This window comes from Apteryx mantelli, chromosome 2 (assembly GCF_036417845.1).
Source record: "Apteryx mantelli isolate bAptMan1 chromosome 2, bAptMan1.hap1, whole genome shotgun sequence".
NCBI classification, from domain to species: domain Eukaryota; kingdom Metazoa; phylum Chordata; class Aves; order Apterygiformes; family Apterygidae; genus Apteryx; species Apteryx mantelli.
The window spans coordinates 121931478-121957227 of record NC_089979.1 but is presented as its reverse complement, the minus strand read 5'-3'; the positions used below and the strand labels follow the sequence as shown (position 1 = coordinate 121957227).

Sequence of the window (25750 nt, the reverse complement as noted above, 5' to 3'; positions counted from 1 at the left end):
AAAGTTGCAAGAGAAACATGTAGTGAATGACAAATCGAAAAGCTGAGCTCTTCCTCTGCTGAAGGTGAGGGTGACCAGCTGTGGGTAAGTGGGTGGCATTGACTGGGAGAAGCAGGAAGAGACAATGCTAGAGCAGTTCTCTCTGTCCTTCCTATGTTTTCAGTCTCATAGGGGCTGTGACTGTCCTTTAAACCTTTGTGTTGTCTTCCCTGTACTTTCACTATATATATGATGGTTTACATGTGTTGGATACATGCTCTAAAACTGGTCCTCCCCAACTTTTCAGGCTTCATTCCCTTAGTGATCACAAACCCACTGTCAGAAAGGCACATCTTGGTGATCACACTGTGTGTCGGAGGCTTTCTGTAACAACAGCCAAACAGGGGAAGGAGGCTTTGCCTCTGCTACACCCTGGGCCTGTGAGTTCTTAAACACATCAAAACTGGCTGTTGTTTTGCTGGAGTGTTGGAGGCAAAATGAAGAGAGCTGAGCCTGCCCTGCCAAAGCTGGGAACTGCTCGTTGTATGAATGAGAGTTTTCAGGGAGAAGAATAGCTGGGCCTGTATCAGAGTAAACTCTGCACACCCCCACTTTCTCCCATCTGGAGCTGCACAAGCCTCCAGCTGACAAGGCAGCTCCTGGCTTCCAAAAACAGAGGCAGAGACTGTTGCTGGGCAAGTGGGGTGTGCTGCCACGGAACAGCATAACCACGGCGGATGCAGTAGCACCTCCTGTTGTTTCAGGGCCAGAGGACAGGGAGATTTTAATAGGAGATGGAGCAGTAAGCTTGATCTATACAGGCACAGTTGTTTATAGAGATAAAAAGTTGAGGAAAACATATCGGGTTTACTCTCACTGATGTACGTATTTATTTTTAAGTTCTGGATAAATTCGTCTTGTAAAACAATGACCAATTTCCATGTGAAACCTGTTTTGTCTTGGCCTCTGTCTTCTGTTTACCTGTATTCACTGACCTTCTTTCCTGTAATAAATCCACCCTTCTCCAGTCACCCTCTTCTAAATTGTCAGACTTTAAAAATTAAAAAGAACTGAGTTGCAGGTATGGGAGATCGACAGTGGAAAAAAGATACCTTTGGTAGCAGTGAGAGGGGTCAGTTTAATAATGTGGATGTATGGGGGAGAATAGGTGATTAAAAAAAAAAGATATTAGCTACACAAAGCAGGTATTTACTCCTTCAAATAAATACAGATCATCTGCAGAGTACAGAATACCTTCAGGAAAGTGTTTTACATGTTCTCGTACACAGCATGTCAGCACAAAAGTTAATGCTTTATTTCTGTTTTGGTATCATTATTGCTGGTACACTGGGCAGTGGCAGGGGTCTGGGAGTGTGTTAAGAGCTGAGCAGTCTGCGTGATCAATTGTCAGCACTAAACCGGTGAGACCATGGTTGCCTTTTGCACTCCTTCCAAATTATGTGGTTGAAAAGACTCAGATCTCAGAAAAACCTTGTTGTGAAAACACACTTTGTGTGTGCTAGGCATGAGCACATGCTGGAAGAAAAATCCTCTAAATTTAATGTTCGTGGAAATGTTTAATCAGAAACATCCATATACAAGTAGAATAACACAAGTGCCTGAACTGATGGTGATCTTTCCATCACAGATGTTCTGTGAATTTGAAAATCAGATGTGCAACTCTTACAGCCTGGCTAAAGGGCCTGACTCATATATATGTGTCTGTCTATTTATATATATATTTAGAGATGTATTTAGCTATTTAGGAGAAGTTTTTTCACATTGTTGCCTAAACAAACAAAAGCTGTATAGATTTCTTATGCTACTCTAAGGCTTAAGGCAAGCCAGGTTTCATAGCCAAGAAAACTCTTTCACTATGACCTTTTGTATTTAAAGATTTTCATTCTGCTTAACAGCAGATCATGCCTTCTAGAGGGCAGTTTGTACTACAGGAGGAAATACTGAAACATAGTCATGGCCAAACACTCTGAGATGAAATCATACCCAGATTTATTTGAAATGATAAATAGCTGAACACTTGTTCACCTTTCCTGAGCCTTTTCTCCCTGATTCTGTTGTGACTGAAGCAAATAGGAAAACCCCAAACAGTTCCCATTATTTTCTCTTCTAGGGTCTGTATGTGTGCTATCTCCATTGCATTCATTTATTGCATCTCCTTGGCTCCCCCCCCACAAAGGGAGCTATGAATGAGAGAGAGAAAAACAGAGAACTGGAGTGAACTTTATATGGAAAAATGGTCAATAAGGACTAGCCTAAACTAGCAAACATGGGAAACAACTCTCTCTTTAAAAAGTGTTCCAGGGTCAATGGATGAAGAAGGAACAAAATTAGGGAGTGCACTGTTTTATGGATAAAATTGCATGCCTCAGACTTCCTTGCAAAGGTACAACAACGATTGATGATAATGCAGCTAGGGGCACAGAATAAACTTCAACATAAAACATGAAGATTCAAGGTACAGAAGAAACTAGCCAAATAATTTAGTTGCTTGACCAGGGCAGTGTGATCTAGGGGGAAAAAATAACCACATTGCAATATTTGCTGTTGTTTTCAGCAGCTGTGCAAGCAGTTCCATAACTGAGGCGGGCCTTACTTTACAGCAGCTGTTATTCACAGTGGGCATACGATGTTGCATTCTGCTTCTTAGGTTTGTTTCTTTGGCCTGTTGCTTTGTATTTATGTGCATCATCTGATCTTGTGATGAAGTGATGAAGCGCAGCCAGCCAGCAAGCTTTCCATTGCAATTGGAATATGTATTGCACATTCACAGCCAATAGCAAAGCCCATAGAAGCATTTTGCAAGATTAGGCCTTTGGTGAGGACCTAATCTGTTAGGCTGTTTTGCAGTGTGAGTGTCAGTCCTCAGCAGCTGCAAGTGACATAGCCGTACTGAAAGTGGTGGGCTGACAGCAATTTATATTTATGGAAAACCTGCTTCTCTGATTCTGATTTCTGCTTTTGAATCTATCATACTGAATTTTGTTCAAGTTCCTTGATTCTGACAAAAGACAAGATAATAAATAGCATATGTTGATGGTTTCCATTTTCCTCTGCTTTCTTCACAGACTGCAACATAGATCTTTCTATAGGAATTGATATTTTGCGGCACGTATGGCCAGTATCCATACTGCATCTAAAACAGAAATTACAAACGTTCCTCCCCAAACTTTTACTCCAGATGAAATCGCTGCCAAATGTCAGCTGTAATTTTGGCTCTCCAGTCAACGTTAAGTTCAAGTTCCAAGTGTTGGCACAGACCAACCAATTTGTCTTTGACTCTGATTTTGAAGACTATAATGAAGAGGTCATCCAGAAGTTCTTAGATGCACAGACTACTATAGACACCTACCTTAATGCAGACATCTTACAGGCACTTTGGGAGAAGTTCTTTAGTGTGACCTCTGCTAAAGTGAAGGTAAATTAATGTGCGAATGTATGTGATTCTGTGGTGAAAAACTGATGCAGTTTAAAGTTTGCTGACTTTAATACTGAATACTCGAGGGAAAAAGGTAGCTCAGGAATTGGCGAGTCTAATAAATTCTTTCTTTCATCTTCCTATAACTGCATATGTCAATTCCTATTCCCTGAGCATTTCTGCAGTGAGATGATAACCAGAACATTTGGGTTAATACATATGATCACAAGCATTCACACAGGAAACATTCTTACTTCTTGGCATCTCTTTGCACTTTGTGTAGTGGAAACAGTTCTCTTTCAGAAATTCCAAATCCTGATCCTAATTCCCTGTCCTGAGTAGTGAGAGCTCTAAGCAGAAGTCACAGAAAATATAACCCAAGAACTTTGTTTACAGAGGTTAACTTCTGTAGCTAATTTATCAATAATTTCAAAAAACAAAGTCGACTTCTGCCCAGGGATAACTGGCAATCAGAAAAATGGGTATAGACACTGTTAATCTCATCCATCTTGAAATGAGGTGAAGGGAGAAGTACAGGGCTTGATCCAGTCTTGCTGAAGTGAATAGGGATCCTTCCACTTAGCTGAATGAAAATTAAATCACATTATAATTTTTCAGGATCATTGCCCTGACAGTTTATTTTTAATAAAGCACTGACTCAGTAAAGCACAGTGCATGTCCAGTAGTAGCTGTTTGGATATGATCGCTTACTAAGGTCTCCATCCAAGAAGATATTTCTACTGAGGAAGGACAGTTCAGCCCTTGTCAAATACATCAAGCATTTTCTCCATGTTCCTTGTTTTAATTTTTTTTTTAAAGTGTTAATTTTAATCTAATGAGAAGTGTTCCTGGAAAGCTGTATTGTTACAAGTTCCTCTGTTTTCAGATGAAAATGGGCACCCTATATTTTTCAGCATATTTAACTTTTTTTTTTTTTCCCAAAGATGTCTTAAGATATCATTTTCCTCTGGATGGGGAACATGGCCATATGAGATACTGCTTCTGTTGAGTCTCACTAGAGAGATTTTGTTTGTACAAATAAAAGCAGTGTTTTTTCTCCTAATTGCCAATTCTGTTAAATTCCTATGGAGGATCAGAGTTAAGCAAGGCTCCTTTCTGCTCATGCATTATTACTAGAAATAGAGTGTAAATCTCACAGTGGATTAATATTCCTTTCTGATACTGTTTATGTGCTAATTGTAAATACAAGATTTTAGAATGGACATGAAATCACAATTTAATCTTCATAGGGTCCTGAGCAATAACATGCTTGTTCTATAAAATTTATCAGCTATAAAGCTCATCAGGTATAGTGATTATTCTGTTGCTTGCATTTCTTCTTTTGTTACTTAATTTTCAGTAAAGAATCTGGACCTAATTCCAGCATTTTTGACAGAGCAAGACTCAGATGTATTCCAGCAAGTGCTTTATATAAGTAAAAGCTTTGTAAGTGTGTGTGTGTGTGTGTGTGTGTGTATACATACACACAAATATATATAAAATGAGCTAACACCTCCCTCTTTTTTTCCACCATATTTTTAAATTGAAAAGATTGCCAGAAAATCACCAAACCCAGGCCCACAATTTTTTTCCAGCAATCTGTGATGTATTTGCCTAGTTACGGTCCTATTCTCCACTGCAAACACAGAGGGTCAATGTTAGCATACTTATTAAGAGTGAGCTAAGCCTTATGCCTTAACAGGAAAAAGATTGCAGGGACTGGAGCTGGGTGGTGCACTGTGCTTGTGTGGGAAGAAGTGAGGGGACCTAAAAGTCTGTGGGGAGGGAAGACGGTACCCTGAGAGGATGGACTCCCTGGTGTGGCTCAGATGACACATCCAACTGGGGGCTGCAGAAGGGAAATTTTTTCCAGAAAAAGAAATTCTGCTTGCTCTAAATTCTTGTGCACATTCACATATAAGAGAACTCCTGTGACATAAGAAAAAACTCTTCAAGGGATAAGTCAGAGCAGAATTGGCCTTCAGCCTAGCACACTAGGAAAGTGGCAGGTATAATACAACTAATAGCAATGCTAAGAACTGTGGTCAGCAAGACAAACCGCTCAAATGAGGGTGCTGTGAGAGAAAAGATGGTTTTGTGTGCTGTTCTCCTTGCTCCTCAGTGCTTTTCCTGACATGCATACCTAAGACATGTACTGTACATGATGTACTGTAATTTGAACTATCTCATAGCCAATTTTCAATGCAAATTTTAATTTTTATAGTGACCCCATGTTTAATATCTCTTGCCAAGTGATCTGGTTGTGCTCCTTTTCCTGACAGGTTCTGTTAATATTTTCGGATGGGCTGGATGATTCACTGGAAAATCTAAGAAAGGCAGCCAACTCCCTTCGCCTCAAAGGTATTGTTGCACAGTACTGACACTCCAACCTCCTACTGCCCCATTGGCCAGTGCCTTGCTCCTCCACTGCAACTTTTCCACATACCGTGACTCTCCAAGATCACGGCATTGCTCAGGAGTCATTGGGAGAATGCTTGCTTCTCCATGTGAACTAGTGTTCATGATGGCTCATAACCGTTGTCTCTTCCATGTATTCATAAGGGGGTTTTCATCTTCAGTTGTACTCTTGAGCCAATATTTTGTGTATATTCAATGAAGGCAGATGACTTTTTTAATCCTGCAGTTTGTTATTTAAGTTGTATTTCTGATTTACGTCAGAACCTTTGGCAATGCTGACCTGAAGTGGAAATAAAACAGAGACTGACCCTAAGCTTAGGGCAGACAGAAGGCTTCAGGAGGCAATGAGGCTTCAAATGGATTTTGCTACAGAAAATGACTCCTTTTGTTGTGTTCCTCCGGCTTGAACCTTTTTGACGCTTCTCCATCAAACAGAAGCTGTTGGTTGGAGCCCCTTTGGTCAGATCACTACATGGTACAAAATTCCCACTGCCTAGAGTGCAGGTGGTGAAGAGAGTGAAAAGCAAGGAAAAAAGGTTTCCATCTAAGAGGAAAAGGGGAGCGGAGATCTTATGAAGAGAAACAGCAGTTGAGGAAGGGGAAAACTGGCCTCACTTGGTAATATCTCAAGCACCATTTGGCTATTTCCTTCTGTTCTGCTCTTAGGTTTCTGCATCAAACCCAATTTCTTGTGCAGATATTTTACTCCACTTACAAATATAATATAGAAAGGCCAAAGATTTAACTACATTGAAAACAAAGTTTTAAAGACCAATTAAAATGTGTTGCAAAAATATAGTTCAGTTGTGAGATAAAGTGGAATTGCGTCTTTATTTGTTGCCAGAAAAGGTCAAATAAATGGAAACAGGAGGAACCCTGAAATCCATTTGTATAAACATGTAATTCAGTAAGTAGAGGCAGACAGAAATCCTCTGAGGCTGTCCCCCAACTGAGGAAATGTCTTAGGCCAAGTACAAAGCTCTGATTCCCCTTTTTTTCCCTTACTCATTTGTCCATGGTTGGGAAATGATGCCAGAAGCCAGCCCAAGGTTGCAGAGGGCCTGGGATGATCCCAGCCTCTGGAGTGCATCTGGAGAGCAGCTGGGGCAGGCGCTGAGTTAGACCCACCTCTGGCTTCTGCAGAAAAATACAACTGTCTTGGCACTGAAGTTAGCTCTGAGGCCAAAGTGTCAGTCCAGCCTAATAACTGGGAAAGAGAAGTTAATTGGAAAATTACTGGTCTGGATTTCTCTCTCATACTTTGTTCTCAATGGCTTGATTTCATTCAGCATACTGAGTTGAAGTCATGAAATCTATTAGGAGTCTTTTAGAGAACTGCTCTCATATCTAATCATTGTGTCAATTAATATATTTCAGGCATTCAATAATTTAAATCTGTGCTTATGTTGAAGGCCTTGATGCACTTTTAATAGTTGGTGTGGACAATACACAGAACTTGACTGAACTTCGGGAAATAGAGTTTGGCAGAGGGTTTGGATACAACGAACCTCTGAGTGTTGGATTTACAGATATTGCAAGCATCTTGCAGAGAAACCTCGTAAGTCTTTTGTGATATAAACAAAAGGAAGAAAGAGCAGGCTTTGTTTTGTAATCTATCATTCATAAATGAGATATTGCTTGTTGTTTTTCAGGATATTATTGCAGAAAGGAAATGCTGTAATGTTTTTTGTAAATGCTTTGGAGAAAATGGTGATCATGGTGGCCGGGGACACCCTGGAAGGAAGGTAGGAGAGCTAAGATAGACACTGCTTAAGAATTGGTTTATTTTTCCAGGTGTTTTCTTTTTTGTAAAAACTCAGTGTGAGTATGCAAGTGCTCACAACCCTTATTGTTAGGACAGACAAAGAAGAAACATGCAATATGATCATTTCTCTGCTGCATGTTCTGTTGCAAAATGTTTTTGTAACGAAAATCATTCAGCAGTATAATGATACATAGTAAGATGCATAGTAAGTGGCTTTGCAGATTTTTTGGTGATGATCACTGAGCACTCTCCTCCACCAGTTCAGCAGCAGAAAAATGGAAAGGGTTTTAAGAATAAATTCTGCTTAACCAAGGGCCTTATCAGCTGCTGTGAACCAGAAACTTGCAGCTGCTAAGCTGAGAGTATAAAATTCCTTCTTCACTAGATGCCAGTCCCATCCTTTTTTTGTGTGTCCTGGTTATTTCCTCTCCTCATCCAACACAGCACTTTCAAAAGTCACATTATCTGCTTTAACCTTTATATCGTGTCTTGTAAGCCTTTGAAGCATTTCAGATTTCACTTCTACAGCATGCTAGTAGACCTCATTATTAAGGTTTTTAGTATGTGTAACCTCCACTTGTCCATTATTCTTTTCATTCCATTATTTCTACTTTATTCCAGTGACACTCTAAATGAATTATATTTGTCGTTCACACTTTTCAGTTATCTGGTTGTAGTCAAATCCATTATTGGTTATCTGTTAGCAAAGGTGTAGTTCTAATATTTATTCATAGACCACTGTACTGATTTCTTCCATTGCTCTTGTCAATCTTCTAACACCTTTGTGTTTTATTTAGACATTTCTGGATTATTGTGCTCACATTTTTGTCTGTTTCTATTCCTAGAAGTCTCTTGGCTCTGTCTGTTCTAGTTTCACTCCATTCAAGTTGTTGTGTTTTTTTTTTTTCCCCCCTGAGGGGGTGAGGTTTGCATCACTACAAAAACTACAATATTCCTAAACTATTTGTAAGGTATTGTGATTTCTTTGTTCTCAGTGGTATTCAACTCCTTATACTTTTATAGCTTCACCTTAAAATTTCATTACTATGTATTTCTTCCTTTTCCAACCCCCCAAGAAGGATGTTTAATATGACCAAATATTCCAGTGAGCTCTGTTAAGCAAACAGTTTCCTGAAATAATGTACAGAAATGTTATTGATTATTATTGTAATTATTCTTTTCACAATCATGTCAAGTATACAGGACTGTCCATAGATGGAGCCTGCTCTCGCCAGCATAAGCAGATCTAGATTTCAAGAAATTTTTTCTGTCTGCATCTGCAGAGTAATCTGATACAAATGAAGCCAGTATGCTTGGAGAACAGTATTACTTATGTCTTATGTTCCTGTCTTCAGGGAAGTACAGGTTACAGAGGATCTCCTGGCCATCCTGGTGAGGAAGGTGGGATTGTAAGTATACACTGTTTCTTCTTGCTAAAATGATATTAGTTGGTGCCTGAATCTGTCTGCACTTACTCATTCAGTGCTCATCAATATTAATCCAAAGTGTGTCTAAGCAGCATGTGTCTGAAGGTGAATATATGGGCTCAATTCTCTGTGCACCTCTACCTTACCATAGTTAGTGACAGCTCCTAATCCAGAATCAGAATTGGTTAGACAGAATCATCCAACAGCATTTTATCTGGCAGATTTATGGCTAACTGATATACTCATTTCTCATGACAGACTGTAGCCAGAATTTGTGCTGACAGTTCTCACAGAAAAGACCATCCCTTCCCTTCTTAGCATGAATGCATAACTTATAACTGGATAACAAAGTTAAGTTTTGTAGCATGTGATTATTGTTTTGATGCATTTCCCAAATCCTTTGCAGTGAGCTAATCCTGCCATAAACGTCAGCATAATGTACATAAACCAAACCCCAGCCCACTGGGAGTATTTTTTCCTCTTTTGCTTCTAGAAGCAAACAAACAAACAAAAATTCTCCAAAGAATAACAGAGAATTTCCTTAGCACTAAACACAGAAGTAGATTTACAGCACTGCAGCCTATGACTTGAACATCACTCCTAACTACAGGGTAAAAGCCTGCAAACGAAGAACAAGCCTAGGATTTTTCTCTGTACATAAGTATACAATCCACATTGGAGTAATTCCTATTCTCAGTATAGATCAGCTAACCCGAACTTGCCCTGGTGAGGCTGCCTGGGGCAAGCCAACTGTCTGTTCAGAAAAAGGCAGTAATGGGAAAGAACAGTTCTCATCCGAGATTATCAAGAAAGCATGTTGTGATAGTCGTTTAACAGTTTCATTGAAAAGTTGTTGCTACTTGAACTGTTTTCACAGAAATCTTTTATTCTTAACCAGGGGCCTAATTTGCTAACTGACATAATGAAGTTTCATATAAGCGATTTCTAGGATGACTTAAAAATATTTGTCTTGCTGACTCAGGAACAGAACTGTTTTCACAATCCTTTGCAAGATATGAGTGCCATGGCATAATGAGAATTCAAGTTCAAACCCTGAGTTTTGTTTTTGTTTTTTTAATGTAAAACTTTTTGAATACATTGAAATAGGAGTGTCACTAATTTTTCACCACTGCATTTTGATTTGAAAGTAGATTCTAAATCTTGTCTTTTTGCAGTGGTCTGGGGTGAAAATAATTTGGAATTTTTTGGGGGGAAATTGAAATTCTATTTTTGACATTCTGAGAATCCAGGACAATCTGGTGCAAAAGATGCATGACAGAAATCTTGTTCCTGAATTTTCTGGTCCCTTCCTTTTCCTTCTCTTTACTGTGGAAGGATGAAGAGAAGTCATCTCCACACTTTCAGAAAGTTCCTTTAACTCCTGGAAGTGAAGCCAATAAGTGAATTTCATATTGCACATTTTCCCTACTAAGGGCTAACCTTTTCTCCTGCTGAAAGAATTTGAAGCATCCAAAACAACTGAGTGTAATAAAATACATAACAAAAGGCAGACTGTGCTGATAATAGATTAGAGAAGATGGCAAAAGGAGAGGAAAGAGACTGAGGAAACAATGCTTGACAGTGTTGGTTTATCATGCCATAGTACTCACTTCAGAAATTAGTCTTAAAGCATCACATAGGCCATGGAGCCAGGCCAAAATGCTCAAACTTTTAGATTTTCATACTGTGGTGTGGTGCTGTAGCACCATTTTCTAACTGAAGATACAATGTGATCCATGTTGTATCTTTGCAAATCTAGAGAGATGCATTTCTGTAAAAGAGGAGAAAAGAAAGTGTAGAAATTGTCCCTGCTTTGCTGAGCTAGGTTTATCTTCTTTTGCATACTAGCATGGGAGCTGTCATGCCTGCTCTGTGTTTGCTCTCATTTACTCTGTCATTGTTTACATTTTTAGGCAGCAATTTTAAGGGGTTCTGAAAAACCTTTAGGGGCTGCTCAGAGATGTTGCTCTCTTTCTAGTATTTTTTAAAGCTTCAGTCCTAAGAGACAGGGAATAGAAGCCTTCAAAGATCAGTGACCAGAGGGAAGGCATTTAATATTTGGTTAAAAAACAAACTACTGAAGTGCTATACCTTCAAGTACAAATATTTCAGTCAGAAATTGGCACTGCAGTCTAAACATGGTGTGATAGTTAGAGCAGACAACCATAGTGCAACTCAAACTGGTAGTGGAGTGATCTCTGCAGAGAATAAGTCAAAGCCCTTTAAAGCCAGTATAAAAATTTCCAGTGACTTCCAAGTGTGTCCTTACTGTAGTGAGTGGTGATATTTAATTCTGTCTTGCCTTAATCTTATCTTATGACATAACCAGTGACCAGCTTTGTATGGACGACTTTTAATATTCCCACTTGCTCCTCAGGGGGAGAGAGGTCCAGTCGGTTTCAACGGGACTCAAGGAGACAGGGGATGTTCAGGTGCCAGAGGTCATAAGGCAAGTATGTCACTTTGAAAAATTTTCTAATCTTGTTTCCCACAAACCTGTTCTCGGTACTGAGGACAAATCGCTGGGCTATTTTCCTGGAGTGTGGGTGAAGAGCAAGACCCAGCTGTCAGAATAGCAGAGAATTTTTCCTGTCTTCTTTCAAGAGGTACTTTGCAGACACACAGCACGGTCCAATGGCTAGGGAGTTTGCTGACTCAGCGACTTGCCAGTTGCTTTTCCATCACCAGCTCCAAGCTGTCCTTGGCTAAAAATGAAAAAGCTTCACAGGACAGGAATGAAAATGATGGCTGCGCCATCTTCCTACAGGAAAGGGCTCAATTCCCTATGTGACAATACAGGTCTTTCGCTTATGGACTGCAAATACTGAGCCCACACATGCCTCTATGCAGCAGGCTGCTTCTCAAGCTCAAAAAATACTTTCACCAAATTTCATCCATGTTTGCTTTTAATTTCAGGGGTCCAGAGGCTATCAGGGAAGCCAGGTATGTGATCTTACATGTGACCAATTTTCTGTAAGGAGAACAGTTCATGTTATTTTGTAAGATGAAAATACCAGCACTGAAGGAAAACAGTGTAAAACCATCAGGGTATTTCATGTATTTTTCCTATGTTGGTATAAAAATGGATTTAAGTGCAAGCTGTTAGGTGCCACACTATCAGAAAACAGCAGTCTTATTTGTATTGAATTTTTAACATGGTTGCAGTCATATTTGATTTAGTGTAGTTGCCAGAAAAGGAAGAGTACTTACTAGCAATTTGAATCATCTGTCAAGGCAGTCATTCAGGTGTTAAACAGAGGTGGGAATGATTGTTATCTCTCTGTCTCATTTGATTAAAGAAACCCTAGTTATCTAGTTTTGACTAGACACATAAGTTTTGGGTGACTAAACTTAAGTCAGCTGAATCTTTTATTCTAAATGTTGAAGAAGCAGAGCAGAAAGGGGGGGAAAAAGATTGTGACTAATATTTATTGTGGTTTTGGACATCATTTTCACTGAGTCATTATTGACACTTTTTCATTATTCAAACTTCCCTGTCAGCTGTTTTTGTCAACCATGGATCTTGCAACTCCACTAATTTAGCCTTTCAAACATACCTGCTCATCAAAAAGTTATTGTCACGAATTTGTTAATACAATGTGAAGTCTGGAAGAGAAAGATCATAACAACAACGTTAGGTTGCAAGCCAGAGCAGTGAAAATGGAATTCACATTATATCGGGTGTTTTGATGACAAAAACCCTCCTGAGTTTTTGAGGGTCCTAAATTTTTCCTCGACACCATTTACTTCCAAACCTGAGCAGCTACACATGCAGGAAAGTTCAGGGAGCGTTTTTCAGCTCTATTTGAAGCACTGCCCTTTACTGACTTTCTTAATCCTCCCATGTATTTACTGCTTCCTATTGCATTTTCTAGTCTTTTCCCTAACTTATTTGTCCTTCTTTAAATATCTGAAACATAGAGTGAGAGTTAAAACAGTTGTTGATTTTGGCTTGTTCAATTTGAATTGTTCAGTGGGATGTATCGGGAGCAACTAACCTCAGGAGCACAAACCGTAGGGAAATCCAAGAAAAATGAAATTTCTTCATTATATTGTGTCACTATATCCACTAATTTTATTTTAATTAAAAATACAAAACTTTCAGCGTAGAAAAATGTGATTCAATACTGGTAACCTAGTAAGGTTGAGGCCATTTATTGAAGGCTGCAAAGCGTTTTAATAAAGTGATTTGGAAAAAAAAGCAATACAGATTATTTAATACTGTGAAGTTTGGCCCAGGTTTGCTGAGGTACGAAAAGAGGGAGGGAAAAATTAAGACTGGAACAAAAGTCATGATTGCTTACTTAGTGTGCAACATTTTTCTGGAATACTTAATCAAGAAATGCTTGTTTATGAACATCAATATCAAGATGTACAGCCAGTTAACTTTTCTGGTAGTACATTCAAAATTCTTGTAAATAAATGAAATTTCTCTCAGGAACTTTTACTAGGTATTTTTGACCCATTCAATTTAGCATCAAAACTTACAAAACAGTTGTATCTGTAGGCTCTATCAGACTAAGACTCCTGTTGATTTAACTAGCATTTAGAACATGGTCTTGTGCCACTTTCAGTGATTTCTTAATTACCTTTTCAGCTTTCAGGGTATTAAAATGATTGTAGTCCCTGCTAATTTCATTCTTTATTACAACTAAGAACATCACAGTTAATGCTTTTATTTTTATCCCAGTAGAGAAAGAGGAAAGAGGCACTTCAAAGTATCCTTAAAAACTGAGCGGTATATTGGAATATATGTCGATTGTGAGAGTGCTGCAGCTTGGAAAAATATTTGAAAAACTGACCGATGGCAAAGCTGAATTTAAATCCTGGCAGAGACCTATAGTTTTAATAACCATTGTTCATAATATTACCTATTCTTAACTATGAATTATTTTAAAAGTTAATAATTCTTTAAAATTTCTTTATTTCTTAGTTTAGTTATTGTTCTTGGCTATTCTTGCTAGCCATTAATAACCACTTTTCTTATTCAAGTTCCCCAAAGCAGGTGAACATTTCTCCTTCTGTATAAAGACTTTCTCCTTGTCCAAACAGGCAAGTTTCCTGATGCTAATAGGATGTTTCTTGCATATTGCTACAGGGTGAACATGGTGAGAATGGACTTGATGGCACTGATGGAGAACAGGTAGTCTTTGCTTCAAACATGTAATGCAATTAAAGAGGCTTACCTCCGGGTTCAGAAGTACAGACTGTGGTGGCTTTGAGTGGGCTTTGAACCTGAACAAAATTCAGTTGTTTAATGTTTGGAGTTGCATATCTGACAGAAATTGGATCCTGCTAGACAATTTGTGAACCACATTTGTAAGAAGGAACATCCATTAATTATTTGCGTTTCTGTTTTTTTACTCTTTGCGGGTCTAGGGAGAACGTGGATCTCCTGGTCCTTCTGGTGAGAAAGGCAGGCCAGGAAAACAGGTGAGGTATCCTTTATAGTAATGTTTAGATCTCATGGAAGCCACTGCCATCTTTCCAAAATATAATGCCAAGTCTGTAATGCCTGTGACTTGTTTTTACCAGATGCCTATTCTCTAACTTAATGTGACTCCCTGGTGTAAATCAGTGTAGCTCCATTGACTTAAACAGATCTGTGTTCACTTATCCGGCCTTCCTGTACTTCAGATACTGTCTGTACCTATACCCTAATTGCTTGTGTTGTCTTTGTGACTTAAGGGCAGAAAAGGTCCCAGAGGAGAATCGGGTGAGCGAGGAGAGCCTGGTCTAAGAGGAGATCATGTAAGTGTACTCCTTCATTTTTGGTAGGTTGAAAAGGCTTTCATTGCAACGAATGCTGATTTCTGACTTGATTTTGTGATGGACTTACCTGAAATATAGTATGTGTTGAAGAGTCCTTCATGAAGGATCATGTCCAGGAGGACAGCACAGCACTTTGCAAAGAGTACAGTGTATTCCAGGAGTTTTGAATTCTCTGGCTGCAGATGGACTGATGTATTGATACATTGCTTGGAAGCAGATGTTTAAGCCGAAGGTCTCTTGGTTGTTCCCTTCTGTTTTTTTTTTTTTTTTTTTTTTTTTTTTTTTTACTGTGGGCAACATAGCTCCTTCTGGAGCTATTTAGTCCTCTGGTGTTTCCTGCCCTGCAGAGGGATTTCTGAATGACTTCAAAACCCCATGAACTGATTCTTGATTAGAAATTTATAATGATGCAAGAGAAAGTTACTTTTTCATGCTGACATTTCTTCCTTGCATACTCCAGAGCAAACCCTATATAAATTGCTGTTTCTGGGGACTAAGATTTCAGTGGAGGCATAACACTTCTTGTATCATAACTTTGTCTTTTCACATGCATCTTGGAGACCTCTGTTCCAAACAATCAAAGATAACATGTTGACTCCTCTGTTTTAATGCTTATACAAGAAGTCAGGTGTCATAGTAGCATGGTCTCTTTGAAAGCTCAGAATTTCAGCTGTCTGGGTCCAGCTGCCCTTTCTGCAGCATTAAGTGCCTGAATGCAGCTCCATTCTAGGACAACCCATTGCTGAAAATCACCAGTCAGTTATGATCTTAGCTCAGTTAACTATACAAAAGCAGCCAGAACAGCTTCATGTTCTCGGAGTTTAATTTGTTGCCCGTTGACAATACTTCTCTTCACATCTTTGCAAAAGAAACTTGAGGACTTTGCAGGACTGCGTGCATAATGTTCTTGCAAACATCCTCTTTTAAAATAGTCTTTGCATTTCTTGTTGGCTGCAAAGACAAATCTCATTAATCCTATTTGCATATCCTGCCTTTGTAGTTACAATAGTAAAGGTGTGGTCACACAAAACGCTGAGCTTTCTGCTTGACTTTTCCAGGGGGATCCTGGGATTAGCAATAATGTTTCTGGTCCTATGGGTGAAAAAGGAAACCCAGCACAGCAGGTAAGCATGTTCTGCATTACGAAGAGAGAGGATTTGGATGTTTGCTAAGTTTGCTGGCATGGGACATTGCTGTCCAATGACCAAGCAGCTCTTTTCTTTTGTTTTATACTTTGTCTTTAGTGTATGTCTGCAACACAGAAAGTTTTAAGAAATTCTTGATACTGTAAAATAAGTAAATAAATAATTTAAAAAGGACTGTAGTGAAGACTATGTTAATATTTTCATGAGCTAGACTGTCAAACTGGGTCAGATCTAAGGGAAGATATGTTGCAATTTTTGCCTGGATTTGGCAAATACGGATAAATATGTTCTTCTAGCACAAACTCACATCAACAAATTGAGACACTTCTAGTCATGGATTATAGGGATTTTGTTGAAAATGTTTTTGGGAGAAAATGCATTGGATATCAACATGTTATACATATTTTATTATCTAACTGCTGTTTCCTTGGAGTGGCAGATGAACTCTGTTCTGGCCTGTATTAGAACATAAGTGCTTCTATACGTGCTTATAAAATGATGTCTGAATTTTATGAGATGTTTGAACAATACTGCAAGAAAAGAAATATAACAAAAAAATCATAGCCCATTTTACTATCATACTTAGTTTCTAAAAAAAAAAAAAAAAAAAAGATATATAGTTGAAAAATAGTATACAAGTGATCATGGATGAAAGCTTATGAGGGTGAGACCTAGCCAAGTGTGAGAAAAATCCCTTTGTAGAAATTTGATTCAGTTTGAAGAAACATGTGCGTGTATTTTCAGACAAACATACCTATGTGTACATATATGTATACACAGAGTGTGCTGAAAGTAGCAGAAAAACTACAAAGCTCACTCTCCAGAGAAGAATTGTATTTTGATGACACTTTGGCAATAAACATCACTACTTTCTAATCAGTCTGTCTTGAGAAGTTCAACTGAAAGACTGAAGTCAACAAATATGATCTCACAAAAGCCTTGACCAAATATCAGCTGTTAGTATCGGATGTATTAGAAATTTAAAGCAAGCTTGATCTCTCTTGTTTACAATTTTTGTTTATGAACAACTTTCAGAAAACAAAGATCAAATGTTTAGCATAATACAACTGATTGCAATGAAATTACTTAGGAGAACTATTACTTTAGGAAAAGAATCAATGAAGAATCATAAAAATAAGAATGTGCAAGTACAAGAATAAGATAAAATATTTAAAGAGCTTGTTCATTCCTTTGCTTTGCAGGGGGATCCAGGACCACAAGGACTCCAAGGAGAGCAGGGTGATCCTGGTGCTGATGTAAGAACAGTTGTCAATATAGGGTGGAAGTAACTGATCCAAGACACAATGAAGTTCCCATTGAGAAGACCAGTTTTCCTCTCCTTTCTTTTTTTCCCATAGTTAAAACAGCTGAAATGACAGGCAAAAAATCTTCTAAAACTTACATAGCAAAAAAATAATTGACTTCAAATTTAGCAGCTCATGTGTATTACATTGGATATTTTTTTAATCAGGAATATACTGTCCAGCAAAAAATCTAAATCTGACTCATGTGAGGTTATAAGCCCAATACTTGGTGATGAGGCAGCGTTCTCTGTAAGCCTTAATTGATTGGAAATTTCAGCATAGATAAATCTATCCTCTCTTCCTTCCTGTGACTCTTAGTAAGTTCCATATGCCCATCTGAGCCTATATAAGCTCAATGGCAGCTGAGCTGCTCTTTTTAATCTACTGGAGACTGGAACGTATGAAGGCACCTTTTGTAGTCTGTCAGAAAGGATCCTAAAGCTAATGTCTGGGATGCTGATCGCTCCACAGCCAGGCTGCAGAAACATTCTAGAAGACTCTAGTGATGCTGAGGTTTAACAGTCATGTTCACTAGTGCTGCTGAGCAGTATGTGGAGGGAAGCAGTGCTGACCTTTTGGCTCAGAGAGAGAGGAGAGGGCTCTTGTTCTGCTAAATTTTTAGCCAAGGGGCAGTGGGCTGGGAAGATGTTTTCCAGAATTTTGCTGGGGGGCTATGGGAGAGTGGGAGGATGTCTTCCCTCTGCACTTTCTACGGGTCTAAAGCATTTTCTTTGATAATAGTACTACTTGTTTAAGGTTTTCTAGCCCAAATTCACTGTTTCCTCATCTTTACCTTAAACAAATGGGATTTTTGTTCCTTTCTTTGAAAATGACATCTGATTTCCATAAGCTGAACGTATATGGTTATAAGCAGATGTTTCACATATTGCTCAGTGTTCTGGATGTAATCTCTTGTGCCACTCCTTCCTAGGGTGCCGAAGGTCGAAGAGGCTCTCCAGGCATAAAGGTGAGTGGCTAGCACTGGTGCTCCCTATCTATATGCAACTACATGTCCAGCCACATATCCAGCCTGAGCTTTTGGTCCTCTTAAAAGGGAAATTTCAGCGTGATACAAGACACTGAATTCAATTTTATTTAACAATCAAAAGTCAGTTTCAAGCCACGACACCCTTTGGCTCTCAGATGGATGTACTAGAGGCCCTCCTGACTTGAAGGCTTTAGAACTCTAAAGGAGAATCAAAGCTTTCATGGAAATAAAAGGTCATTTTCTTTTACTGTTAAGGCAAATTTGGGAACATAAATGGAAGAGAGACAGTCACTAGTGGTGAAAACAATGAGCAGTCAGGCTCCATTCCTGAAGCACAAGGCTGAAAGTTGAATGGTTTCCTCCTGCTTCCCTACATGCACGCAGATGTGCAAGGACACACACCTGCGCGCTCTAAAACTCTCTTCTGTAGAGAATTATTCCATTTCATAGGGGGTGTAGAAAAGATTTAACTTTCTGATATTCCTCAGACCTTTAGGCTAGCTGTCCTGCGTGGTGGTGTTATAATAGAGAGGAATCAAACTGCCGAAAAATATCCTCATGCAAAACTTATGCTGGCTTTGATTTTTCAGAAAACCAGAATCCACAGAGTTTGTCTGGGATTCTCACCAGGGACATTGGCAGCTTCCATTAGAAATTATGACACATTCATATGCAAGGGAATAATGCATATACATTGGCATTGTTCAGCCAAAGCTTTTCCCCCTTCTGCTTATCTTCAGAAGGACTAAAATTATGTGATTATAATATGCTGCCTGATAAGTTATTAAAAAAATTACCAATTAGTTCAGAAGTATAAAGTTATGGAAAGGCAGGTTCTGATGATTGAGAAAAAGGAAGAATGATCTTTCATTTTAAGCTTCTTAAATCCAGCACAAAATCAAACCAGATTTGTGTGGCATTATAAATACTGAAGTGAGTAGCTCTTTCAAGACTTGTACTTCTGGCCCAGCACACAATCAATCCCTTAGTCGCCAAGAGTCCATAAGTTGCTTTTGGACCTCAAAAAGAGCCCCAGATAGTACGTAATTTGACTAATTTCTGTCTTTATAGGAAGTTCAGCTATGCAGCAGAGACAAAATTAAAGCTATTTTTAAATGGTGGTTTCCCAATATATAAACAGAACACGGAGTTAACTGCAGCTCTGAAAACCAGCTCAAAGCATGTAGAAGATTTTATTTCTGTGAAAACAGAGGGGAGAGAGTTCCAGAAATGAATCAAGATTTTGAAGACAGTTGAATTCCCCAAATAGATCTCCAAGAGAATATAGTGCAGTATGAATGCTTGTATGGGATATAAGGAACAGATCAACCTTCATGGATGCTGACTGATCCTTCCAGAAAGATCCTTTAATCACTTGGGGAAAATTGTCTCATTATCACAAATGTCACTGTTGGGTTGAAGCCCTGGTTTTCCCAGACCTATACTCTGTGGAGCCACAATGAAAAGGAGCTATCTCCAGAGCTGTAATTGCTAAAGACATCACTGCCCTTCTGTTGAGTGAACTTTTAGGTAATATTCTTGGAAAAGATATCTTGTTTTATCTCAGGGTGAAAATTACAAAATCACAGAATCACAGAATGGTTGAGGTTGGAAGGGACCTCTGGAGATCATCTAGTCCAACCCCCCTGCTCAAGCAGCATCACCTAGAGCACATTGTACAGGATCGCGTCCAGGCGGGTTTTGAATATCTCCAGAGAAGGAGACTCCACAACCTCTCTGGGCAACCTGCGCCAGTGCTCTGTCACCCTCACAGTGAAAAAGTATTTCCTCATGTTCAGATGGAATTTCCTGTGTTTCAGTTTGTGCCCATTGCCTCGCGTCCTGTCGCTGGGCACCACTGAAAAGAGTCTGGCTCCATCCTCTTGACACCCTCCCTTCAGATACTTGTACATGTTGATAATATCTCCTCTCAGCCTTCTCTTCTCTAGGCTAAACAGGCCCAGCTCTCTCAGTCTTTCCTCATAAGAGAGATGCTCCAGTCCCCTAATCATCTTTGTAGCCCTTTGCTGGACTTGCTCCAGTAGTGCCACATCCCTCTTGTACTGGGGAGCCCAGAACTGGACGCAGTACTCCAGATGCGGCCTCACCAGGGCTGAGTAGAGGGGGAGAATCACCTCCCTCGACCTGCTGGCAACGCTCTTCCTGATGCACCCCAGGATACCCTTGGCCTTCTTGGCCACAAGGGCACATTGCTGCCTCATGCTTAACTTGGTGTCCACCAGCACTCCCAGATCCTTCTCCGCAGAGCTGCTTTCCAGCAGGTCAACCTCCAACCTGTACTGGTGCATGGGGTTATTCCTCCCCAGGTGCAGGACCCTGCACTTGCCTTTGTTGAACTTCATGAGGTTCCTCTCTGCCCACCTCTCCAGCCTGTCCAGGTCTCTCTGAATGGCAGCACAGCCCTCTGGGGTATCGGCTACTCCTCCCAGTTTTGTATCATCAGCAGACTTGCTGAGGGTGCACTCTGTGCCTTCATCCAGGTCATTGATGAAGAAGTTGACCAAGACTGGACCCAGTACTGACCCCTGGGGGACACTGCTAGCTACAGGCCTCCAACTAGACTTTGTGCCGCTGATCACAACTCTCTGAGCTCTGCCATTCAGCCACTTCTCAATCCACCTCACTGTCCACTCATCTAGCCCACACTTCCTGAGCTTGTCTATGAGGATGTTATGGGAGACAGTGTCAAAAGCCTTGCTGAAGTCAAGGCAGACAACATCCACTGCTCTCCCCTCATCTACCCAGGCAGTCATTCCATCAGAGAAGGCTATCAGATTGGTTAGGCATGATTTCCCCTTGGTGAAGCCATGCTGACTACTCCTGATCACCTTCTTCTCCTCCACATGCTTGGAGATGGCCTCCAGGATGATCTGCTCCATCACCTTTCCAGGGATGGAGGTGAGGCTGACTGGCCTGTAGTTCCCTGGGTCCTCCTTCTTGCCCTTTTTGAAGACTGGCGTGACATTGGCTTTCTTCCAGTCTTCAGGCACCTCTCCTGTTCTCCATGACCTTTCAAAGATGATGGAGAGTGGCTTAGCAATAACGTCCGCCAGCTCCCTCAGCACTCGTGGGTGCATCCCATCGGGGCCCATGGATTTGTGGGTGTCAGGTTTGCTTAAATGATCTCTAACCCGATCCTCCTCGATCAAGGGAAAGTCTTCCTTTCTCCAGACTTTCTCTCTTGCCTCCAGGGTCTGCGGTTCCTGAGGGCTGGCCTGAGCAGTAAAGACTGAAGCAAAGAAGGCATTCAGTAACTCTGCCTTCTCTGCATCCTTCGTCACCAGGGCACCCACCCCGTTCAGCAAAGGGCCCACATTTTCCCTAGTCTTCCTCTTGCTACTGATGTATTTGAAGAAGCCCTTCTTGTTGTCCTTGACATCTCTCGCCAGATTTAATTCCAAACGGGCCTTAGTCTTCCTCAGCGCATGCCTGCATACTCTGACAACGTTCCTATATTCCTCCCAAGTGGCCTGCCCCCCTTTCCACTTTCTGTAGACTTCCTTCTTCTGGTTGAGTTTTGCCAGGAGCTCCTTGCTCATCCATGCAGGTCTCCTACCTCCTTTGCTTGACTTCCTACTCATAGGGATGCAGCACTCTTGAGCCTGGAGGAAGTGATGTTTGAATATTAACCAGCTCTCTTGAACGCCCCTTCCTTCTAGGGCCCTAACCCATGGGATTCCTCCAAGTAGGTCCCTGAAGAGGCCAAAGTTTGCTCTCCTGAAGTCCAGGGTTGCGATCCTACTTAGTGCCCTGCCTGCTCCTCGCAGGATCCTGAACTCCACCATCTCATGGTCACTGCAGCCAAGGCTGCCCCCAACCTTCACATCTTCCACCAGTCCTTCTTTGTTTTTTAGTACGAGGTCCAGCAGCACACCTCTCCTCAATGACTCCTCCACCACCTGTGTCACCTGTGTCAAGAAGTTGTCACCAATGCTCTGCAGGAACCTCTGGGACTGTTTGTGCCTAGCTGTGTTGTCTTTCCAGCAGATATCAGGGTGGTTGAAGTCCCCCATGAGAACCAGGGCCTGGGATCGTGAGGCTACTTCCACCTGTCTGTAGAAGACCTCATCGACTTCCTCTTCTTGATCAGGTGGCCTGTAGTAAACACCCACAACAGTGTCACCTCTATTAGCCTGCCCTTTGATCCTTACCCATAAGCTCTCGACTCGCTCTTCATCCACCCCTAGGCACAGCTCAATACATTCCAGTTGCTCTCTCACATAAAGAGCAACTCCACCACCTCGCTTTCCTGGCCTGTCTTTCCTAAAAAGCACGTAGCCATCCATGACAGCACTCCAGTCATGCGAGCTATCCCACCATGTCTCTGTAATGGCAATGAGATCATGGCCCTGCGACTGCACACAGATCTCTAGTTCTTCCTGTTTATTCCCCATGCTGCGTGCATTGGTGTACAGGCATTTCAGAGAGGTGATCGAGCATGCAGGTTTCCCAGGAGGGATATAAGAGGATCCTCCATAGCCACATCCCATGCGCACTTCCCTGGCTGCATTCACCTGCTGGAGGCATCCCGACTTGAGCTGTCTTTTGCCAACTACCCTGGCACTATAACTCTCCCCTTTCCTCGTCTTTCCTAGTTTAAAGCCCTCCTTACCAGGTTGGCCAACCTGTTGGCAAAGACACGTGTGCTCAGCTTAGTGAGGCGGATCCCATCTCTCCCCAGCAGTTGTCGATCTTCAAACAGGGTCCCATGGTTGTAGAAACCAAAACCCTGTTGCCAACACCAGTGGCACAGCCAGTCGTTAACTTGGAAAGTCCATCTCCTCCTTTCATCCACCCCCTCACTGGCAGGATTGAGGAGATGATGACCTGGGCTCCCAGACCCTTGACCACCATCCCTAGAGCTCTGAAATCCTGCTTGATGGTCTCCAGTTTGCCCTTGGTGTCATTAGCACCCACATGGAAGAGCAGCAGTGGGTAATAATCCGAAGCGTGGACAAGCCTTGGCAGTCTTTCCATGACGTCTCTCACGCGAGCCCCTGGCAAGCCACAAACCTCTCTAGACATGAGGTCAGGTCGGCAGATAGATGCCTCCGTCCCCTGCAGCAGGGAGTCCCCCACGACAATCACCTGCCGCTTCTTCTGGGCGTTCTGGCAAGGCACAGGGTCTGTTGTCCCAGGTACTCCCCTTGCAGCCATGCCCATCTCCTCCTCATCCTGGAGGGCACAAATGCAGTTATCAAAGCAAATCTGAAGGCAGCTGTATTCGAAAATGGACTAGTGCAAGTAAAAGTAAAATTCTAGGAACCTGAGAAAACTCTATGATTTCTTTCTTTTTTAATTCTTAAGATAGGGTAAAATATTTCCCTGCAATGAGACTGTAAGAACATCTAAAAGCATGACTTACAAGATTATCCTGTTGCTTTCTTTCTTAAGTATAGGTTATACGATCATACCAGAAAACACATTGTTATAGCACAAGTAGTTCACATTTGACCCAATCTTTCTTCAGGGTTGCTAACACAAATAAAGAAGGTGGTATACACCTTGGCTTAGCATGGTGCTTCAGCAGATATGTTGATTTCCTTTGGCTGCTCAGATTTCTTTTCCACTTGCTGGTTGTTCATTCCCCTGGTTCCACCAGGAGTTTCCCAGATTTGCTCATGTGTGCAGTGATTTAGATTTCCTGTTTACCTTAGTGAAAATAAACCCAGAGGAACAGCACAATTTCATACTGATGCAGTTCCAGTAGTCCTAATACCAAAGACAAAACAGGATGAAGTGCACACACTCCTTGTCTCTGGCCTCAAGTAGCAACTGTTTCAAAGTCTGAGCCAAAGCCCTGTTGCCTTTCTCAAAGCTCACAATATGAGCACATATTTGGCCTGTACAAAACATCCTGTTGCTGGTCATAACAGTTTGCTCAGCTTGCTGCATTTAGTATATTTCTCACATTTTTGGTTGTGGGAACAGTGTGTAAATTGAAGTGTTTGCCGTTTTCTTAATCTGGCAGCATGTCCATGACGTTTCATTAAACTTTTGTGTATACAAAGTGCTTTTTCTGCAGCAACAAGAAACATTTAAGCTGAAGGCCATAATGGGGGAGTAGAACATATCAGTTTCAGCAAAGAAAACAGACCTGCCGGGAGGATCTTTTACAGAAATAATATGTCTTCAGCAACAGTCTTTGATTTGACTCTCATTTCTAGTCTTCTTGCCCCTCTCCTGCAATTCTGAAGCAGCAGAGTTTTGCTTCACGTTTGTCACTGCCTTACTGTGTGCTGTAGTCAGGTAACACAGGTTTTTGACATTGCAAGCTCTCTGATTCAAATTAATTTTCCATTGGGAAATGACAGACAGAAGTGAGAGTCCAGCAAATTCCTCAAACCATGCTCCAGTTACATCTCGGCTTCATGCAGCATGCAATTAAACTTTGTCCTGAAACTTCTGCCCCATCTGGTTTCTGAAAAGCCCAATTTGGATTTCATTTCGAGAGTCTAGATCTTTTGCTGTCTAGGATATCCCGGGTAGGAATAAACCCTGGAAGACTTTGATTCCGCCCACCAAGAGAGGGAAAGCACTATGCTTTGGCTACTCATGCGGATAAACATAACTTGAAAGACTCTGACTTTTTATAGTTACTGTTTCCTATTTCTGTCTCACAAGTTCCTTTGCATGTTTTTTTCAGATATTTTAAATTAAAATATGAAACAATCATCAATCCAGTCTATCAGTTATAGCAGAAATCCACCTCCCACCTATTGCTTAATAGCTCAGAAACCCCTTCTTAAGGGATTTCTTAAGTTTGTTGTACTTTTTTTTTTATAACCTTTTTGCTGCTGGGACTCTAAAAATCTCAGTTTACATTTTTCTGTGAGTAATAGCGATAATCCAAGTAAGTAATGAGAATGAAATGACAAAAATTGCAGGAAACAGATTATCCCTTATCTTTCCGTAGTACTAGTGAGCGCTAGAATTCTGATGTGCTTAGAAAATAAAAACATCAACTTGTTTGGTAAAATCACAGAATGTAGAATTAGATGAACCTTTTGAAGCAACCTTCTTCATCTTTGTGACCTCCCCAGTTATGAGGCCACCTGTTTTTAATATGGAAGGAAACAGAGATGACTGGACATCACAGCAACAGGAACTTTGCAACTGTTTTCACTTAATCGCTTGATGATCATCTTTGACTTCTAAAAGCATAAGAAAAAACATTGTATGTGTCAGTAGGCATTAAAGACTGGGTTCCAACCCATGCTCAGATCACAGCTTATGTATATAACATTTTCACTGAAGAGGTTGAATGTCAAAGAGAATTTTGCCCTAGTCTGTCTTCTACCTCCCCTGTGGAAACCAGAGGGGAGCAGTAGACTCTTGCTCTGTGGTACTGACATCCATCCTCTGGGAAAACTTTGGGTGTCATGTCCTCCCACTGAGATCTCTTCTCTTGCATGACGGTGTTGCAAAGCTGCCACAGGACATAGGGCTAAAAGCTTCTCTGTTCAGGCTTCCTGATATCCCTGGGCAGGAAGCA

The 25750-nt window shown here is 40.8% G+C and overlaps 1 protein-coding gene across 1 annotated transcript in view; it reads left to right on the top strand.

The window, feature by feature from the left end:
* The window catches only part of LOC106491159 (collagen alpha-6(VI) chain-like), a 60706-nt gene that overhangs the window by 12516 nt on the left and 22440 nt on the right, over positions 1 to 25750 (top strand). The window contains exons 10-22 of the mRNA XM_067292182.1: positions 3066 to 3415; positions 5698 to 5776; positions 7246 to 7391; positions 7486 to 7578; positions 8954 to 9007; positions 11403 to 11474; positions 11942 to 11968; positions 14124 to 14168; positions 14405 to 14458; positions 14714 to 14776; positions 15856 to 15921; positions 17145 to 17198; positions 18178 to 18213. Of these exons, the coding sequence (XP_067148283.1) occupies positions 3066 to 3415; positions 5698 to 5776; positions 7246 to 7391; positions 7486 to 7578; positions 8954 to 9007; positions 11403 to 11474; positions 11942 to 11968; positions 14124 to 14168; positions 14405 to 14458; positions 14714 to 14776; positions 15856 to 15921; positions 17145 to 17198; positions 18178 to 18213 (1139 nt within the window). The remainder of the gene's footprint in view (positions 1 to 3065; positions 3416 to 5697; positions 5777 to 7245; positions 7392 to 7485; positions 7579 to 8953; positions 9008 to 11402; positions 11475 to 11941; positions 11969 to 14123; positions 14169 to 14404; positions 14459 to 14713; positions 14777 to 15855; positions 15922 to 17144; positions 17199 to 18177; positions 18214 to 25750) is intronic.